The 16480-nt window shown below is 36.9% G+C and overlaps 1 protein-coding gene across 1 annotated transcript in view; it reads right to left on the bottom strand.

The window, feature by feature from the left end:
* Positions 1-5325: 5325 nt before the first annotated feature.
* DCUN1D1 (defective in cullin neddylation 1 domain containing 1) overlaps positions 5326-16480 on the bottom strand; it is a 28686-nt gene continuing 17531 nt past the window's right edge. Inside the window, exons 5-7 of the mRNA XM_037070970.1 lie at positions 9735-9817; positions 9405-9501; positions 5326-8092 (exon numbers count right to left, since the gene is read on the bottom strand). Of these exons, the coding sequence (XP_036926865.1) occupies positions 8013-8092; positions 9405-9501; positions 9735-9817 (260 nt within the window). The 3' untranslated portion in view covers positions 5326-8012. The remainder of the gene's footprint in view (positions 8093-9404; positions 9502-9734; positions 9818-16480) is intronic.

The raw sequence follows: 16480 nt of genomic DNA, 5'->3' as shown, positions 1-16480 counted from the left end.
GAAAGAAGTGGACAGTCTCAAAGAAACTTGACCAGTATGGCTCAGCTGGCTGGGTGTTGTCCCGAAAAGCAAAAAGTAGCTGGTTCAATTCCCAGTCAGGGCACATGCCTGGTTAGCAGGCCAGGTCCCCAGCCCAGGCACAAACAGGAAGCAATCAATCCATGTTTTCTCTCTCACATGGATGTTTCTCTCCCTCCCTCCCCTTCTAAAATCTTTTTTTTCAGTCTGAAAAGAGATATTTGCACTTTTATGTTCATTCGCAGCAGCACTATTCACAATAGCTAAATGGCCACTAACACATAAATGAATAAACAAAATGAATATACATTCAATGGACTATTCAGCATTAAAAAGAAATTACTGTCACGTGCTACAGTATGCCACAAGTACAACGGTCATATGAAGCTTGAAGGACCAAGCTTGAGGAAATTGTGCTAAGCGAGGTAAGTTAGTCACAGACAAAAAATGTGATTCCATTCATAGGAGGTACCTAAAATAGTCAAATTCCTAAGACAAAGAATGTTTACAGGGGCTGTAATGTGAATATACCGTACATTTCCAACTCTCTTACAGTCTCAGATCACACGCTTAGTTGACTGGAGACAGCCAAGCCGTTCCAAAGTGGCTGCACCACTTCCCATGACCACAGATGTCCATTTGTCCACATGCTCAACACTTCTTTTGATTGAAGCCGTCCTAATGGGTATTAAGTGATATTTTATTGTAGTTTTGATTTGCATTTCCCTATTACCAATGATGTGGAGAATCTCTTCATATGCTTATGGGCCATTTGTATCTTTGGAAAAATGTCTTTTCAAATCCTTTGCTCATTTGTAAATTGGACTGTCTTTTTGTTAAATTATAAAAGTTCCTTATATATCCTGGATACAAGTCCCATTATATTTTTACTTATTTTTAGAAAGAGGGGATGGGAGGGAGAGAAACATCAACACACAAGATACATGAATAAGTACTTCTCGCACACCCCCAACTGAGGCATGTGCTGACTGGGAATCGAACTGCTGACCTTTTGGTTCCACAGGCTGGCACTCAACCCACTGAGCCACAGCAGCCAGGGGCCATTATATTTTTAAATTAGTGGAACATTTGTTGATATAATTACCATAACTTTTTATACTACACTTCGTTAACTGAAAATATTTTCTAAATTTTGTAAAAAACGTTAAGTGTATCAAATGTCACATTTTCAGACAAATGAAATCTAAGCCGTGGGGCCGGGATATGGGAACCCACAGGTTGAAAGATTCAAAAACACATCATATGGACCTTCTTTGACTCCTGACTTCAACTGGGAAAAAATGAGACAATTTAAAACACTGACTGGATAAGTACTAAGAAGCTGTTAACATTTAAGTGCGGTGACAGCACTGTGGTTTCATGTAAGTCTTTATCTTTTAGACATGCATAGCACTCACTGAGACCTACTTCAAAATAAATCTGGACTGGGACGATGGACAGCACACAGATATCAACGCTGGCCATCAACTCATCACGACGAAGCAGGTTCAGCATACCATTCTGCTTTTGTGTGTGTGAAATTTTCCACTCAAAAATCCAAGCAGCACTGCTGCAAGGCGCACTCTGCTTAAGATCACTGGTAGTTGGCAGCAACTAAACAATACCGACTGTATTTTCACAAATTTAAGAAAGTCCAGCTACCCCAAAGCGCAAGGGCTCTGGGAAACTCAACGAGGAGGCTCTGACACATCCACACAGGTACAGACGCGCCAGGCAGTGGCGTCGGGCCACCACGAAACGCACAGTGGCACACAGTGCAGCCCGCCTCGCAGAGCTAGGGATCCACAACCTCTGCCAGAAGGGCACAGAAACGACCCTAACCGGCTGCAAAAGCTACTACCTTCAGGTAAGCACACGTCTACTGTAATTCTGCAGCAGTCCTTCAGGCCACCGTGTACTCACCCAAGTGGCACGCTGAACAGACATACGAGGCAGGATAGCTAGACATGTAACTTGTACACTTAAAATACATACTTACCAAAATGACTGTAAGTTAAGAAAAGCAGTATCTATGAGGATGTGGACACACTGCAACCATTATGCATTATGGTAGGAATATTTTAAAGTGGTACAACTCTTTGAGAGACAGTTTGGCAGTTTTTCAGAAAGTTGACATGAATTTCTTCAACCAAAAGAATAGTTACACTCCTAGGAATCTAAGAGAAATTAAAACATGTCCACACAAAGACAAGTATGTGAATGTTCACAGCATTCATGATGACAAAAAATGCAAACAATCCAAACGTCCATCTGGTGAATGGGTAAACAAAATGCGGAACATCCAAACAGTGGAATACTATATAGCAAATAAAGGAACTAAGTACAGGGACATGCTACAGCATGGGTGAGTCTCAAAACTACGCCAACTAAAAGAAGTCAGGTCGACAGACACGAAACTTTCCTTTACCCATACTTTCCAGATAGGGCAAATCTGTGAAAGACAGACCAGCGCAGTTGCCTAGAGTCGGGGAGGGCAGCAGGCGGCTGCAAAGGAGCAGCTGATGGCAGTGCCCTAACACCAGACTGATGACGGCTGCCCAATGCTGTACACTAACTACTGAGCTGTACATCCACAACAGCTGACTTTTATGGTATATAAGTTATGCTTCAATAAAGCTGTATTTTTTTAAGTGCCATACAACAAAGTCTTAGGAATGACTGTTTTAAAGCTCTGGCCAATGACCTATTCATTTCACCTAACTTTAATACAATGAATTCTAATATACTATCAAGATTAACAGTATTGTTAGCATCTGCTGAAAAACTAAACAGGCTACTTTTAAAGGATTCCAAGTACACACATCTCTACTAATCAAATACTGCTTTTCAGCTAGGTATAATGTAACAAATCATTGTCCACAGCTTACATTAACATTTCTCTTAGCCACTGTTTTCCCCTAATCTTACACTCCACAGTATTTCTTTTAGTACCAAGACCCTTGTTTGGTTATTTCCCAAGTTTTCTTTTTTTTTTTTAGATTTTATTTATTTATCTTTAGAGGGGAAGGGAAGGAGAGAATTATCAACGTATGGTTGCCTCTCATGAGTCCCCGGCTGGGAACTGGCCTGCAACCCAGGCATGTGCCCTGACTGGGACTCGAACCTCGATCGTGTGGTTCGCAGGCCCGTGCTCAATCCACTGAGCTACACCAGCCAGGGCCCAAGTTTTCTATTAGATACAAAGTTCCCTTAGAATATTTCATAATTGGAAATAAAACTTTAAGTATTGATATTGAACATGCATCTAACCACATACTTACATTCTAAATATAAAATGAGCTTTATGCCTTTCTGTTTGGTTTAGTCATTAAGCCACTCACATGCTGCCTCTGGTAAGTTTCAAGTTTTTCAGTATTTCAAATCAAGCTTCATTATTTTGGTTTTTGCTTTAAACTTAATTGATAGACTCTTTTCAGAGCAATGCTACCCTCTCTGGCCAGGCCAGCTTTAATCTCTGCCAGGCTCCACCTCTTTCCATTTCACTGAAAAACCTGGCAGATCTCTCGCTAAGTATGCCATTAAAAAAACTTTTTAAAACCAAACTTTCCCTCCACCCCCAAATCTCACATGCAATGCCAATATTCCACAAGGAATAGAGCAAAAATCCACACAGAGGACGTGAAAGAGGCGGCCGGGTTCAGTGTGGTCAGAACTCGGCGCGCTGAGACCGCACGCTGACTTCTGCACGGCACAATGCAGACAAAGCAACACAGCATACTGAAAGCAAAACTTCTAAGAAAAACTTGGATAAACTTACATTGAAAATATACTTTTTAGAATCTCAATTTCAGAAATGAATAATTATAGTGATTCACAAAATAATGTTTTTAAAATTCCATCAAGACATTCTTGGCAGGAATTTCATCTACTATGAACTCTATATACATTTTGTCAGAATTTCCTTACTTAAGACAGAGGGGGGAAAAGGTCAACCAGAGATGTCAGCAGCCACATCAACACAAACACTGCGCCTTGTGGGAAGCTGCCAAGGCCAGGGGCTGGTCAGCAGAAACGCCAATCACCCAACAGACTGAAGACAAGACGGCGGCAATGCTCTGGGAAAACTGTTTATGCAACTACATTATGAGACGTAAAGATAAATAAGAAACAGTGCTATCTGCCTCCAGAAACAGATGCTACTCAAGTAATCAATCAAAATGGCAACAAATAGTAAGGATAAACCTGGGATAAGGGATGTGTGCTCTGAGAAATTTTCGAATTTATTTTAACTGTGAAATATAAACCCCCTTCCTCTCAGAAAGGTAAAGGTACCATAATATCTAACTTCACATTTCTATAAAATAAAAATTATTGCTATATGATTGTAAAAATGGAGGCAAGTAAAGAGTTCAGAAATATACTCGTTTATAATCAATTAAATGATGAGCCATAATTTAACCCCTAATTATAACATTATGTAAAATCACAATTCAGGTACTGTGTCCTCGGTTATTAAGATATATGTTAAATAGTTCACATTTTAAAAACATTTTATCATTACATTATCAAATTTGATAAAATCTTATCAAAACATCTATGTATTCAATATAAATCATATTGTTAAAAGTATAAAGTGACATTTAAAGAAAACTGCTGAGGTGCCAAATAAGTGCTCTCTATTACACACACAACTTAACATTGGAACTACATGAGTTAATGCTACAGCAGCTGACTCAGGTTTACAAAGGCATCCTCTCATGAACTGTGGTCAAGTTTCCCCAGCACCACCTTCCTTTTTTATTCCAAAATGCTTTCATTAGGATTAACTTTCTTCTTTCATAAGTAAAAGTTACAGAAGATTTACAATACGGAGTCTTAATAGTAACATACTTTTATAAATCTAAGCAAAGTGCACGTGAAACTAGCTACAGCTACTTAAACTTATCATCAAATAAAAACAGATGAACACTTCATTTACTTAAGTCTTTCTGAAGGGGGAAAAAAAGTATACCTTGCTTAAATAAGAATTCCCCAGTAAGGATATTCTATGTAAGATGTTCCACGTATTTTATTGTTTACTTTCTCTCATTAAAACTTTTTAAAAATCTAATGCACACATACTTACAAGGCCATATTACACAACTACAGTACTGTTAATTAAATAAAGCAGCCCAGTACAGTTGTAAACATTTTAAACGTAGTAAACAAGACTTGGCATGTCATTTTCTCCCTAAAACTCGCCATTACAATTCTCTTTCCTCGAGAAATTATTCTTCCTGAATAAATTTTCAGGTTCATTTTGTCTTTAAAAATATTACAATGAAATAATATTTGAAAAGATTTAGCCATGGCAATTTCACTGAAGTTTTTATTGCCTCTGTTGGTTAATATGACAGGGAATTGAAGAAACACAATTGAACTTACAGAGATATGCAGGTGATAGTCACTAAAGATAATCTTGATCTCAAGTATTTTTATATGTGGGCACTTCTAATTTTATACACTTTACTATTTAAAAAGCATTACATTTTAAAATGTGTACCTGTTTGACATTTGGCAAAAAGGAAACTGTACCTGTGGTTCAGTTTAAAACAAAGAGTCAGCACGGGGAGTCCACCAGAATGAAGACTGAAACACTAACGTAATTAAAGCAACTCAAGTTGTGTGCGTGTGAGCATGTGTCTCTTTCAACCTCACACACACTCAGACACGCTCTTACACACACTCAACAGACGTGGCCACTTGTGTAAGCATTTTTAGTACAGAATATTCCCTGTAACCAGACATTTCTCCTCAGAGTAATCATACCACATTAAACCAGTCTTCACTTGTCAGCCCTAGTAATAGTATTGTTTAATTCTAAGATGCTATCATAGAGCGAACAACCTTAGCTTTTATGCTACATAATTATATTCAAAGATTTATGTATTTTTGTTTATAATTACACAGTAATTATAAATGTTTAGTACCAAACTGATGACAAATACTATTTTGTTGAAAGATCTTGCATTTAAAAGGAAAAGTCTGTAAAACCCAAGGCACTAGGCCATGAACCAATATCAGACTTTTATAAAAAATAATTTATATTGGGGAAAAAAGTTAATGGGAATCTCATTTCAAAACACAGCATACTTGAATTAATCTTAAAACAATACCATAACTCAAAATCTTCAAGACAGAAAACAAAATAGTACATACAGAATTTAAAATTTTTCATAATTGAAGTTCCTCTTTATATTAACAAATATGAAACAAGGAAATACTTGAAAGAAAAGCAGCAGGATTCTTCTTTCTTCCTTTTTTTTTTAATAACCAATTTCAGAAACCTGAATATAAGTTTTCAGAATTTTCTTTTGGAAGAACAGTATTTTTGAATTGAAGTTATGATTGGAATATTAATAGGAGATCTATGGAAACCCTTTCTAGTCAATTTCAAAATCATGTGAATAAAAAGTAATTTTGTCATTGTTTTTAAAATCATCTCCACATCTAAAATGTACTGCTAATCTGAAGTACATTCCTTTGATAATTTCAGCGTTAAACCTTAGAGAGTGCCTGGATACACCAAGCAAAATCCATTCCTGTTAAAGCCCATACACATCCAATATTTCAAGTTTTACATTTTTTTACCTACCTTACGGAAATGTTTTAAAAAGCAATAAACTCTCCTTCACATGTCAGGAAGCAAATAGGGAAATCAGCATTTTCAGCATAAAAGCAGTTCATAGGTCTTGTAATGAAAATAATACATACAAGATGGAATCCTGCTTTGATGTGAAAATGTCATATTTGAATGAAACAAAAAACAATAAAGAAACTGAATAATTTACAAAAAATAGAAGCCAGATTGGTATTTTGCATCAAGTACATGCTTGCTTGAAAATCTCTGCTCCTGAAGTATTTGGCAACCACAATGATTAGCGATTAAAGCAATTTCAACAAAATAAGAAGTCATCAAAAATGGACTATTTGTCTGAAAGACCAGTACCTATAAGGATTGAACTTCATGGTTCACCATGACCATTTTCAAAATTTAATTCCTACTATCTTCTTATAAATTAAGAGAATTTCATTTGTGTTCCACAGTATGCTAAAAAAAAAATCCCCAAAAATAAACCTTCATGCCTAAATTTAGAATATTGTATTGTGTAGCAATCTAAAACATTCAAAACAAATTAAATAGTTTAACTTATTCAACAGGCATATAAGCATTTCAAAATCATAATGAAATCCAATTATGTAGTGCATAATGTAGACAGGAATAGAACCTAACATTATGCAGACATTTTCTAAGTAACCGCTCCCTGTAGGACAACTATATATAAACACAGGGTAAGGAAAGTACAGACTAGTTCTGTGGGACCTTTTGAAATCAAGGGTCTGAAACACAATAAAATTTTCAGGGAGGCACATGAAGTTATCCTCAAAATTTTTCACGTTGGTAATTTTGACATTTTTTTCATCAGATTCTCTACTCATGTCAACAATATGTGTGATTCGCCAGGAAAAAAAAAAATCCCCCAAACCAAAACACCATTCCAGATCCAGTACACTTAAATACATCACTCTCATCGGAAGTGCTATCAGCATAGTCTTTGCAACTAGCCCAAAGCATATATTTAAGAAGTTTTTATAAATTGTTTGTGATGTTCATGTTTAATTCTTACGCCAAACTGTTTTCTGATGAAGACAGCATTGTGCTTTATGCCAAGAGTGGAAACCTCAAAATAATCACCATAAAGCTTCTAAGACTTATGGGAGGATAAACTAGATGGTCCACAGAAATAAGATGAAATCCACAATGTTGGAATTATAATGGTTAGAGCGGCCCAGACTAGAAGACAAGCCCAAACCACCATTAGAAGAATGAAATACGGTATGGTCCAAGATGTATCCTCAAAGTTTCGTCTCAACCCTCAGTCTGAATTACGAGGATTGATCTTCAGTTCAGTCCAGCCAGCAGAAATTGACTGTGCAATTTTCCGTTGTATTTATTGTACAGACTATGTACATTCTAGAAGGTTCTTTTAGTGCTACACTGTTGTACTTTTTGTCCCAGCAATTTGAGGGCGTGCAAATTCCACAAAGTCATCAATAAGAACAGGCCATGCTCCTGGGGGGGGAAATACATGGGAGAAAGGAAAGAAAGAAAAACAGAAATAAGACTAACATTTCAATAGATTCCTTTACTTTTTAATTATCTTTCCCCCACAATTAAATACTTCCACTCATAGGACTCTCATTGAAATTCAAGCTTTTTAGAGTTTCCGCCCAAGGTATTTCTTGTATTCTCTCTGCTCTATTATCCCAACACTTGATCATTCCTTGAATGATAAAAATAACTCTCCTGGTAAGCAATCAATAATATTGTGGTTGTCTGAAGGCCACTGAAGTCAGGCCACTGAAAGAATCTGGTCCCAGATTGGTCCCAGCTGGCAGCCTAAGGAAGGGTCATGATGTAGGAGAGTGCGGTCAGTGCTGAGAGTGGGGGACGGAGGTAGGAGGAAACAAAGTTTCAGGTACTTTGTAGAAATCTTACAAAGAAAATTAACAGCAAGTATCAAAATCTATTCCACTTCATAATAATTACTAAGTGATTTTAAATTATACATATGCATGCATCTATACATCCGTATGCCAACCTCTAAATCAGTTTCATGGAAGGCCTACCAGCACAATTATCAATCATAGGTAAGAGTAGACATTTTTTATTTTTTAGTGAAGGCTATACATTACAATTGAAACAAAGAGAATAAAATAACATCATCTCTGGTTAGACTGAATGGCTCCAGTTCACTTTTAAAAAGGGAAAAGGTCATTGGAGATTTTTTCAAAGACTCCCTTTGTCTATTCAACAATCTCAAAAACACGTCTTGCTAATTCTTGGGGGCGGGGAGGGGACTAGGGATCTGTGAAGAAATCAGTGTAAATCACTGCCACTTCTGGGAAAACAGGTGGTAGATGGTAGCACCATCTTTACATGAAGAAGTAAGAGAAAAGCATTCAATCAGTAAGTATTTATCAAATGCCAATAGTACTACCACAGGCAACTGAAGTACATTTCAAATTAGACAAAGTCACTAAACTTAAGGAGTTTACTAATCAAGTTCACAGACAAGACAAATAATAAATACATGTAAGTACAAAAGTACTTTCCTAAGAGAATAGCTTCCTAAAATAAACTGAAAATCTCAAACATGGCTCAAAATTACTCATGCCTTTCTGGAAGACATGAATACTAAGTTGGTATTTAAAGTAACAGAATAACACAGATGGGTGAAGAGGATGAAGGCTTTTCACACATTGGGAAGAACACAAATAAAAGCTCAGAAGAGGGAAATCCAACCAAGAAAAAGAGAAGGAGACAAGAGGTTCAAAAGTACAGAAAAGAAGGAGGCAGGTAAAAAAACTGGAAGGACATTTACCTTCTTCATCGTAATTAGACATGTCATCTGCAATCATCGTACTGAAGTCTAAAAGAAGATTCCAAGTATCTTTTGGTATTGATCGTTTATGATGTTCCTAATTTAATAAAAAAATCCAAATCACTAAAAAGTGTTTCATAAAAACAGTCCAGATGATGCTAAATACAAGAATGCAGAAAAACTTATGTACAGAAATTCTGATAATTAAATTTCTCATTCTATGCCCATTAAATGCTCTGAGATGAGTCAGTCACATTTTCAAAGAGTAATTTATTTTTAACAAAACAAAATTTTAGAGGAAACAAGGAACTGTAGAAAACATGAACTTACCAACAAAAATTTATTCCATAAGTCTAAGAATTTAAATCTTCCATTAAGTACTAAATTCCAGTAGGCAATGGCCATTTCTAGATCTGTAATATTAAAAATAAATCATGTATTTTAAATGCCATAAATACTTGTCCTTTAAAGGAAAGACCAAAGATAGCCTTAAGAAAAAAACCCACTTGTGCCCTGAATACTTACATATTAAAACTTTCCTAAAGAAAGAAGCCCAAGGTTGCGTCCCAGCTCCATCACCAATGAACAGTACCTTCAGGGCAAGAAGGGTGTACCACTTACCTCACAGGGTGTTTCTGAAGTTTCCATTAGATAATGTAAACAAGCAAGCATGACTAGTTCACACATACTCAGATGCTGGGTTACTGTACACCAGTTTCCCAACCCAGCGCTTCTGACATCTTAAGCCAGGCAACCTTTTGTTGTGGAGGGATGTCCTATGCATTGTAATAACAGCAGCATCCCCAACCTCCAAACGCTAGCTGCCAGTGTCAGCTCCATCCTATCCCTCGGTGGTGACCACCAAAGATGTCAGATGTCTCCACACACAGCCACATGTCCCCTGAGAGGGCAAACTGCTCTCAGTTGAGAACCACTAATGTTCACCTACAGATTGTAATGCAAAGAAGTGCTGCCCACAATCCTAACCAACTTTCCAAAATGCTGGCTGTCTGATCCTGTCCTCAAGGAACTATTAAGGATTTTTATTTAAAAATTAAAATTAATAATAAATTAAGGTTTGTTTTAAAAATGTGATGAAATGATATAATGACTATTTAATTAGGTTTGGAGCAGAGAAGGGTAAAGAAGCAATACTCCCACATGACAAAGACCTTCTACTGTCAAATGACAGAGAAAAAGGCCTACAATCTCCTGCCAGGAACTGAAGTAGTTAGAAAGTATCAAGCTTTTGCATCTCCAGGTCCAGAAGAATTACATCCCAAGTAACTTAAAAGTCCTTTTGATATGCTCTCTAAACTGCTCTTGACAATCTGAGGGATCATGAAAGACTAGAGAAAGACTCCAAAAGAGCTCACATCCTACCTCAAAGAAAAATATAAAAAGGTCACAAGGTAAAAAAAAAAAAAAATCCTCCTCCTTCACTGGATTTCAACCTCTTTTAGAACTACCTACACCTGAATTAGCAGCCTGAAACACACAGTAAGCATTGAGATAATGAGTGAATGCACTTCCTACGGTTCCAATGCAAAGGCACTTACCTTCAAATCTATCATTACTTCTTCCTTCAAACTCAGTGGAAAGGTGCCTTTTTTCCTTCCTATCCAAAGGCAAGCCCAGTACCACTATTGTGGACCAGTACCATTCTGCCTCTCTAAGGTATCCTGTCTACCGTCTACTAAGTCATTTTCCACCCTTCCTACAAAGGTACGCCCCTGTGGCTTTCCCTTCCACAAAGAAACAAGCGTAGGTTACCACCTCTCTTTAAAAAGTCTCTCTTGGGTCTTTCATTCCCTGTTTCTCCTCCTTTCACAGATAATCTTGTTCTATGGAGTCTTCTGCTGTCATATGTAATGTGTTCCTAAAACATGCCTGAAAGTCAAATTCAGATCCCCATGTTTTAATAGAACTGGAAATGACACTAGTTCCTAATCACAATTCCTTTTTAATCTTTGCAGTCTATCAAACTTTATACCTAATACTCCTTCCAGGTTCTTTAATTTCCTTAATTTTGTTCTTTTCTTTACTAAATAAACATAACTGTCCAGCTTTAAGTGAGAGAAAATTGCATTAGCATGCTCAGTAAGATCTGCTGTTATTAACATGTTTAATAATTTCCTTCTTCATTTCAAATGCATTAAATGTATAAGAACTAAGCTTATTATTAGTGTTATCATTTTTCCTTTTAACTAATTTTTACAAAATAAGAATAAAGAACAATGAAAGATTCAAATAACCGCAAAGCATGAGACATCTGTGCATGCCCATCTGTCAGCTAACACCTAACACAGGACTTTATCAAGAGTAGGTGTGCACATAAATGATGTTTGAAAGTTCAGGTTGTAAAAGAGAACTTTTTGTAATCTACATTCACTGCCCCATTTCCTCACCTCTCACACACTATTTAATTCTATAAATTAGTGTCCACCTCTGCAACTCACCCCAGTGGAAAAATCTCTGGAGGGTTACCAGAGCCTTCTGTTTGCCAAACGAACACATTTATGTCCTTCATTTACTTGGATCTCTGCCATATTGACAGAACTGAGCAGACCTCTGGGAGGGAACTGCCACTTCTTTCAGCTTTATGAAGCACACTACTGACTTTCCTCTTCCTCCTCGGCCTTCTTATTCTCTTCTACAGGCTCTTCTTCCTCCACTCATGCATTAAATGTCAGTGTTCTGTAACACTGTATGTCAGCAATAGCCACTTCCACTTCCCTCAGATGTGTCAAACTCTTCCCTTTTTGTACACTATATGCTCAACATCTTCAAATGGATACTCACAAAAACTCAAATTCAACAGGGGACAGACTTAACTTATTATCTTACCCCTACAGACCCACTATTCCTCTCTCAATAAAGGCCATCTCCCCACAGTGTTTCTCAATGAAATTTCTCATTGTGAGGAACTGTTCCACGCACTGAGGGACATTTAGCATCCCCCTAAAGTCACAGCAGAAACTCTCGGTAATTATGACAACCAAAGAACACCCCCGACATTTCTAAATATGCCCTGTGTTGAGAATCATAGATAAATTCCTTTCTTACTCATCACATACTTCTAATCAAAGCTCTTTCATTTAACATCTCCATCCCTACTGGCAAGGCCTACGTTAGGGTCCTCCTTGAGTCCAGCTAAACCACTGGGACAGCTTCACAACTAGTTTCTCCCTCTAGTTTTGCCTCTACTCCTTTTAAAGGACCAACACTAGTTTCAGGTGGAGTTTTCAGACATATAAATTAAGTATCACTCCCATGTTAAAATTCTTCAGTGATTAAAACGATACCACTACACACCTTTTGGAAAGGCCAAACTCCAAAACACTGACAACACCAAATGCTGGAAAGGCTATGGAGAAACAGGAATTCTCACTCATTGCTGGTGGGAATGCAAAACAGTGCAGCCACTTTGGAAGATAGTTTGGCAGTTTCTTACAACACTAAACACGCGTTTACCAAAAAATCCAGCAATTGCTCTTCTTGGTATTTACCCAAATGAACTGAAAACTTATGTCCACACTAAAACCTGCACATGGATATTTACAGCAGCTTTATCCGTAACTGCCAGAACTTGGAAGCAACTTGGAAGCAAGGATGTTCTTTAGAAGGTGAACACATATACAACTGTGGTACATCCAGATGAAGGAATGTTATTTAGTGCTAAAACAAAATGTGCTACCAAGCCATGAAAAGATACGGAGAAAAACAAATGTGTTTGTTTTACAAATGTATTACTAAGTGAAAGAAGTCAATCTGAAAAGGCTACATACTGTATGATTCCAACTATGTAAAACTGTGCAAAAGGCATAGTTTTCTATGGAGATAGTAAAAAGTTCTAGTTGCCTGGGGCTAGGATGAAATTCTTAGGGCAGTAACAATCCTTCGTATGATGCTATAACTGTGGATACATGTTATTATGTATCTGTCAAAACCCACAAAATGTACGACACCAAGAATGAACCCTAATACAAACTTGAACTCTGGGTGACAATAATGTGCCAATGCAGATACAACTGGCTGCAGATGTCCATAATGAGAGCAGGGGGATGTCAATCATGTATGAAGGCAGGGGATATATGGGAAACCTCTGTATCACCTGTTCAATTTTGCTATAAACCTAAAACAGTTCAAAAAATAAAATCTATTGAAAATGTTTTTTAATCTACAAGATATCCTATTGCATTCAGATGGTACATTTCTAGTCAAATAAACTTACAGTTCCTCAAATATGGGCAATTAAACTTGCAAATGTCTCCACACTAGAGATGACTTCTTTTTCTTTTGTTCTTGAAAATCTATATTCAGTCTTCAAGGCTCAAAAATTAAGCACCTCTGTGGAGACACAGCAAACTCACCCAGACTTAAGATGTTCCCGATTTCATGCTCTCAGAGTGGAGCAGTCAATAAATGTTAAGTGAAAAAGGAATACTCAAAAAGGTTAATAAATTAAAATTAGGTGTTGAAACACATAGATTAAGCACAGGAAAAAGGACCTCTAGACAGCAATGTCTGAGTGACAGAAAGAACAGCCTAACTAGAGAAGGGGTTTAACACACAAGTTCAGCCTCTTAAATCCCAACTCAAGAATTAGTTAATGATCTCAGGCAGCTGAATCCACCTCTCTGTAATTCAGGTAAAAAAATAAAAAATAACAGTATGTACTCTCACAAGATGGTTGTAAGGATTAAATGAGTTTATACATATAAAACATTTAGAACAGTGCCTGACTCGTTATTACTATTATTTATCTTTAATATTTAAAAAAATTATTATAGATTCTGAAGTAGTACTGGATAAAGCAAATTCATTAACAGAAATAAAAGCCGTTAGTACAGAAGGACAACACAGAGAAAAGAAGATAAGCAGGTCTTAACAACAGTAATGTAGAAAAAACTGAGATACTTATAGAATGAATCCTCAAGCCCTTACAGTAAAATTAATGCAAACGAAGGTAATCCATGTGTCATTCTTTCAAAGAGAATGAACAAGGCAATGTGGAATTTCATAAAAGATGACCAACTGAGTACCAGATGAACATGAAAATGAACTACGACTGGATCCAAACACTGACCCTGAGGGAAACAAAATGTTGTCAACTCACTAGGGAGGATGGCATAGTGATCAAAAATCCCATTTGAAATGTTTTAATCTATTTAGAAATATCTACAGTTAGCACAACATAGTGTAATAAAAGAAGACAGAAATTGCAGTCAGAAGATCTGAGGTTGAGTCCCATAATTCTAAAGTTAGGTGATCTTAATAAGTCAGCCTCGCTGACCACAATTTTCCTCATCTTAATGAAAAGATAAGTGGTTTCTTTGTATTTTGCTCAAAGGCTTGTTACAAAAATCAAAGAGGATTGCAAAGATGAAAATATGCTTTAAAAACACTAAAAATTATTTCTAAATATTAAATGTTTAACAAAAAATTTAAAAAATTTTTAAATCACCTGCACAAGTATAGGACTCTAACTGAACCACAGTTTATAAGAAAACCTACAGACTTTATTAAAGTTCAGGATGGTCCTAAAAATGACAAGGCTGATAAAGAACTAATGTAATTTTTGATCAAATTAATAGAACAACCAATCCCACAAAAAGGGGAGGAGGAGGGAGGGAGAGAAGAAGAAAACACAGGCCCACAGTGTTCCACATTAAACAGCCTTCTTCTGGATTAAGATGATGTTCAGCTTTAAGAGCTCTATTCGGACAGAAACTGCAAAAATGGAAATGTGTCTGGGTGGGGGGCCAGTACCAGGAATAATAAGTCTCTTCAAATGAATAGTTAAAATAATTGGAACACTGTCCTGGAAAAAAGAGAAGGGGTAAGCGATCGTGCTCTTTTAAGGTTAGACTTCCTCTGGGCTGTAGTAGAAGACAAATAAGAACAATGATAGAAGTTATAAACACAAAGATGTTAGCTTCATACGGAAGAACTGTGTAAGATTATCCTGTGAAGAGAACGGACCACTGTGTCCAATCCCTCTGCAGTCAAAAGTGAAAGCTAAATGAACATCATGAATGAATGGATACTACTTTGGTTAGATTTAACAGAGGATTTATGAAGTTCCTTTCAAAAATTTAAGATTCAGAGAACTATCAGAAATGGCAGGTGACTGACGCGGACAGTGAGAGAGAGGCATCCTATCGTAGTGCCATGAGAAATAAGGTTATAGAGAATGAGGAAGAAAGGAACACACAGCACAACTATTTATAAATCAACCACAGTGCTGGTCACTGTCACTCTCTGTCAATTTGTTCTGGGCCTCACCTCCTCTCCTATCATCTTCTAGTTCCTCTCTACCACATATTTTAATATACGAGCCCTGTAAACCCTTAGAAAGGCTGTTAAGAAAACTGTTTTCTTTTTAATTAAGTTCTTCAACTAAGCAAGTCATTACATTTCCTGACACCCGACACCAATGCAAAACAAAAAGAGAAATTATGGTTTACTTTTATTACAGTTCTCTTTTTTTTTTACTTAAGACTTTTTTTAGTTTTAACTTCAGGTTTATGGAAAAATTGAGCGAAAGTACATTCAGTTCCCATATACCTCTCCCTCCCTTCCCACATTTCCATTATTTTTAACATCTTGCTTTAATGTGGTATATTTCTTAAAACTGATGAGCCAATATGGATATATCAATAACTACAGTGCATGTTTTACATTAGGGCTTACTTTGTGTTGTATATTTTATGGGTTTTTTTGGAAGGGTGGTTAAAAAGAAATTTAAAACTGTGGTTAGCCCTGGCTGGTGGGGCTCCAGTTGGTTGGAATGTCGACCCACAGATCAAAAGGTCATGCATCCAATGCCCGGTCAGGGCACACACCCAGATTGCAGGTTGATCCCCCCTGGTCTGGTATGTGCAAGAAGGCAACCAATCTGTTTCTCTCTCACATCCAAGTGTTTCTCTCTCTCTCCCTCTCTCTCTCTCTAAACCCCCCTGCCCCCACCTGCCTCTTCCTCTCTCTCTAAAAGCCATAAAAAAATATCCTCAGGTAAAAATAAAAATAAATAAATAGATTGTGGTTAAATACACATAACATGAAGTTTATCA

Source organism: Sturnira hondurensis, unplaced genomic scaffold (assembly GCF_014824575.4).
Source record: "Sturnira hondurensis isolate 20B ecotype Veracruz unplaced genomic scaffold, ASM1482457v3 Scaffold0019216, whole genome shotgun sequence".
In the NCBI taxonomy this organism is placed as follows: Eukaryota; Metazoa; Chordata; class Mammalia; order Chiroptera; family Phyllostomidae; genus Sturnira; species Sturnira hondurensis.
This window is presented reverse-complemented; position numbering and strand designations above follow the sequence as displayed.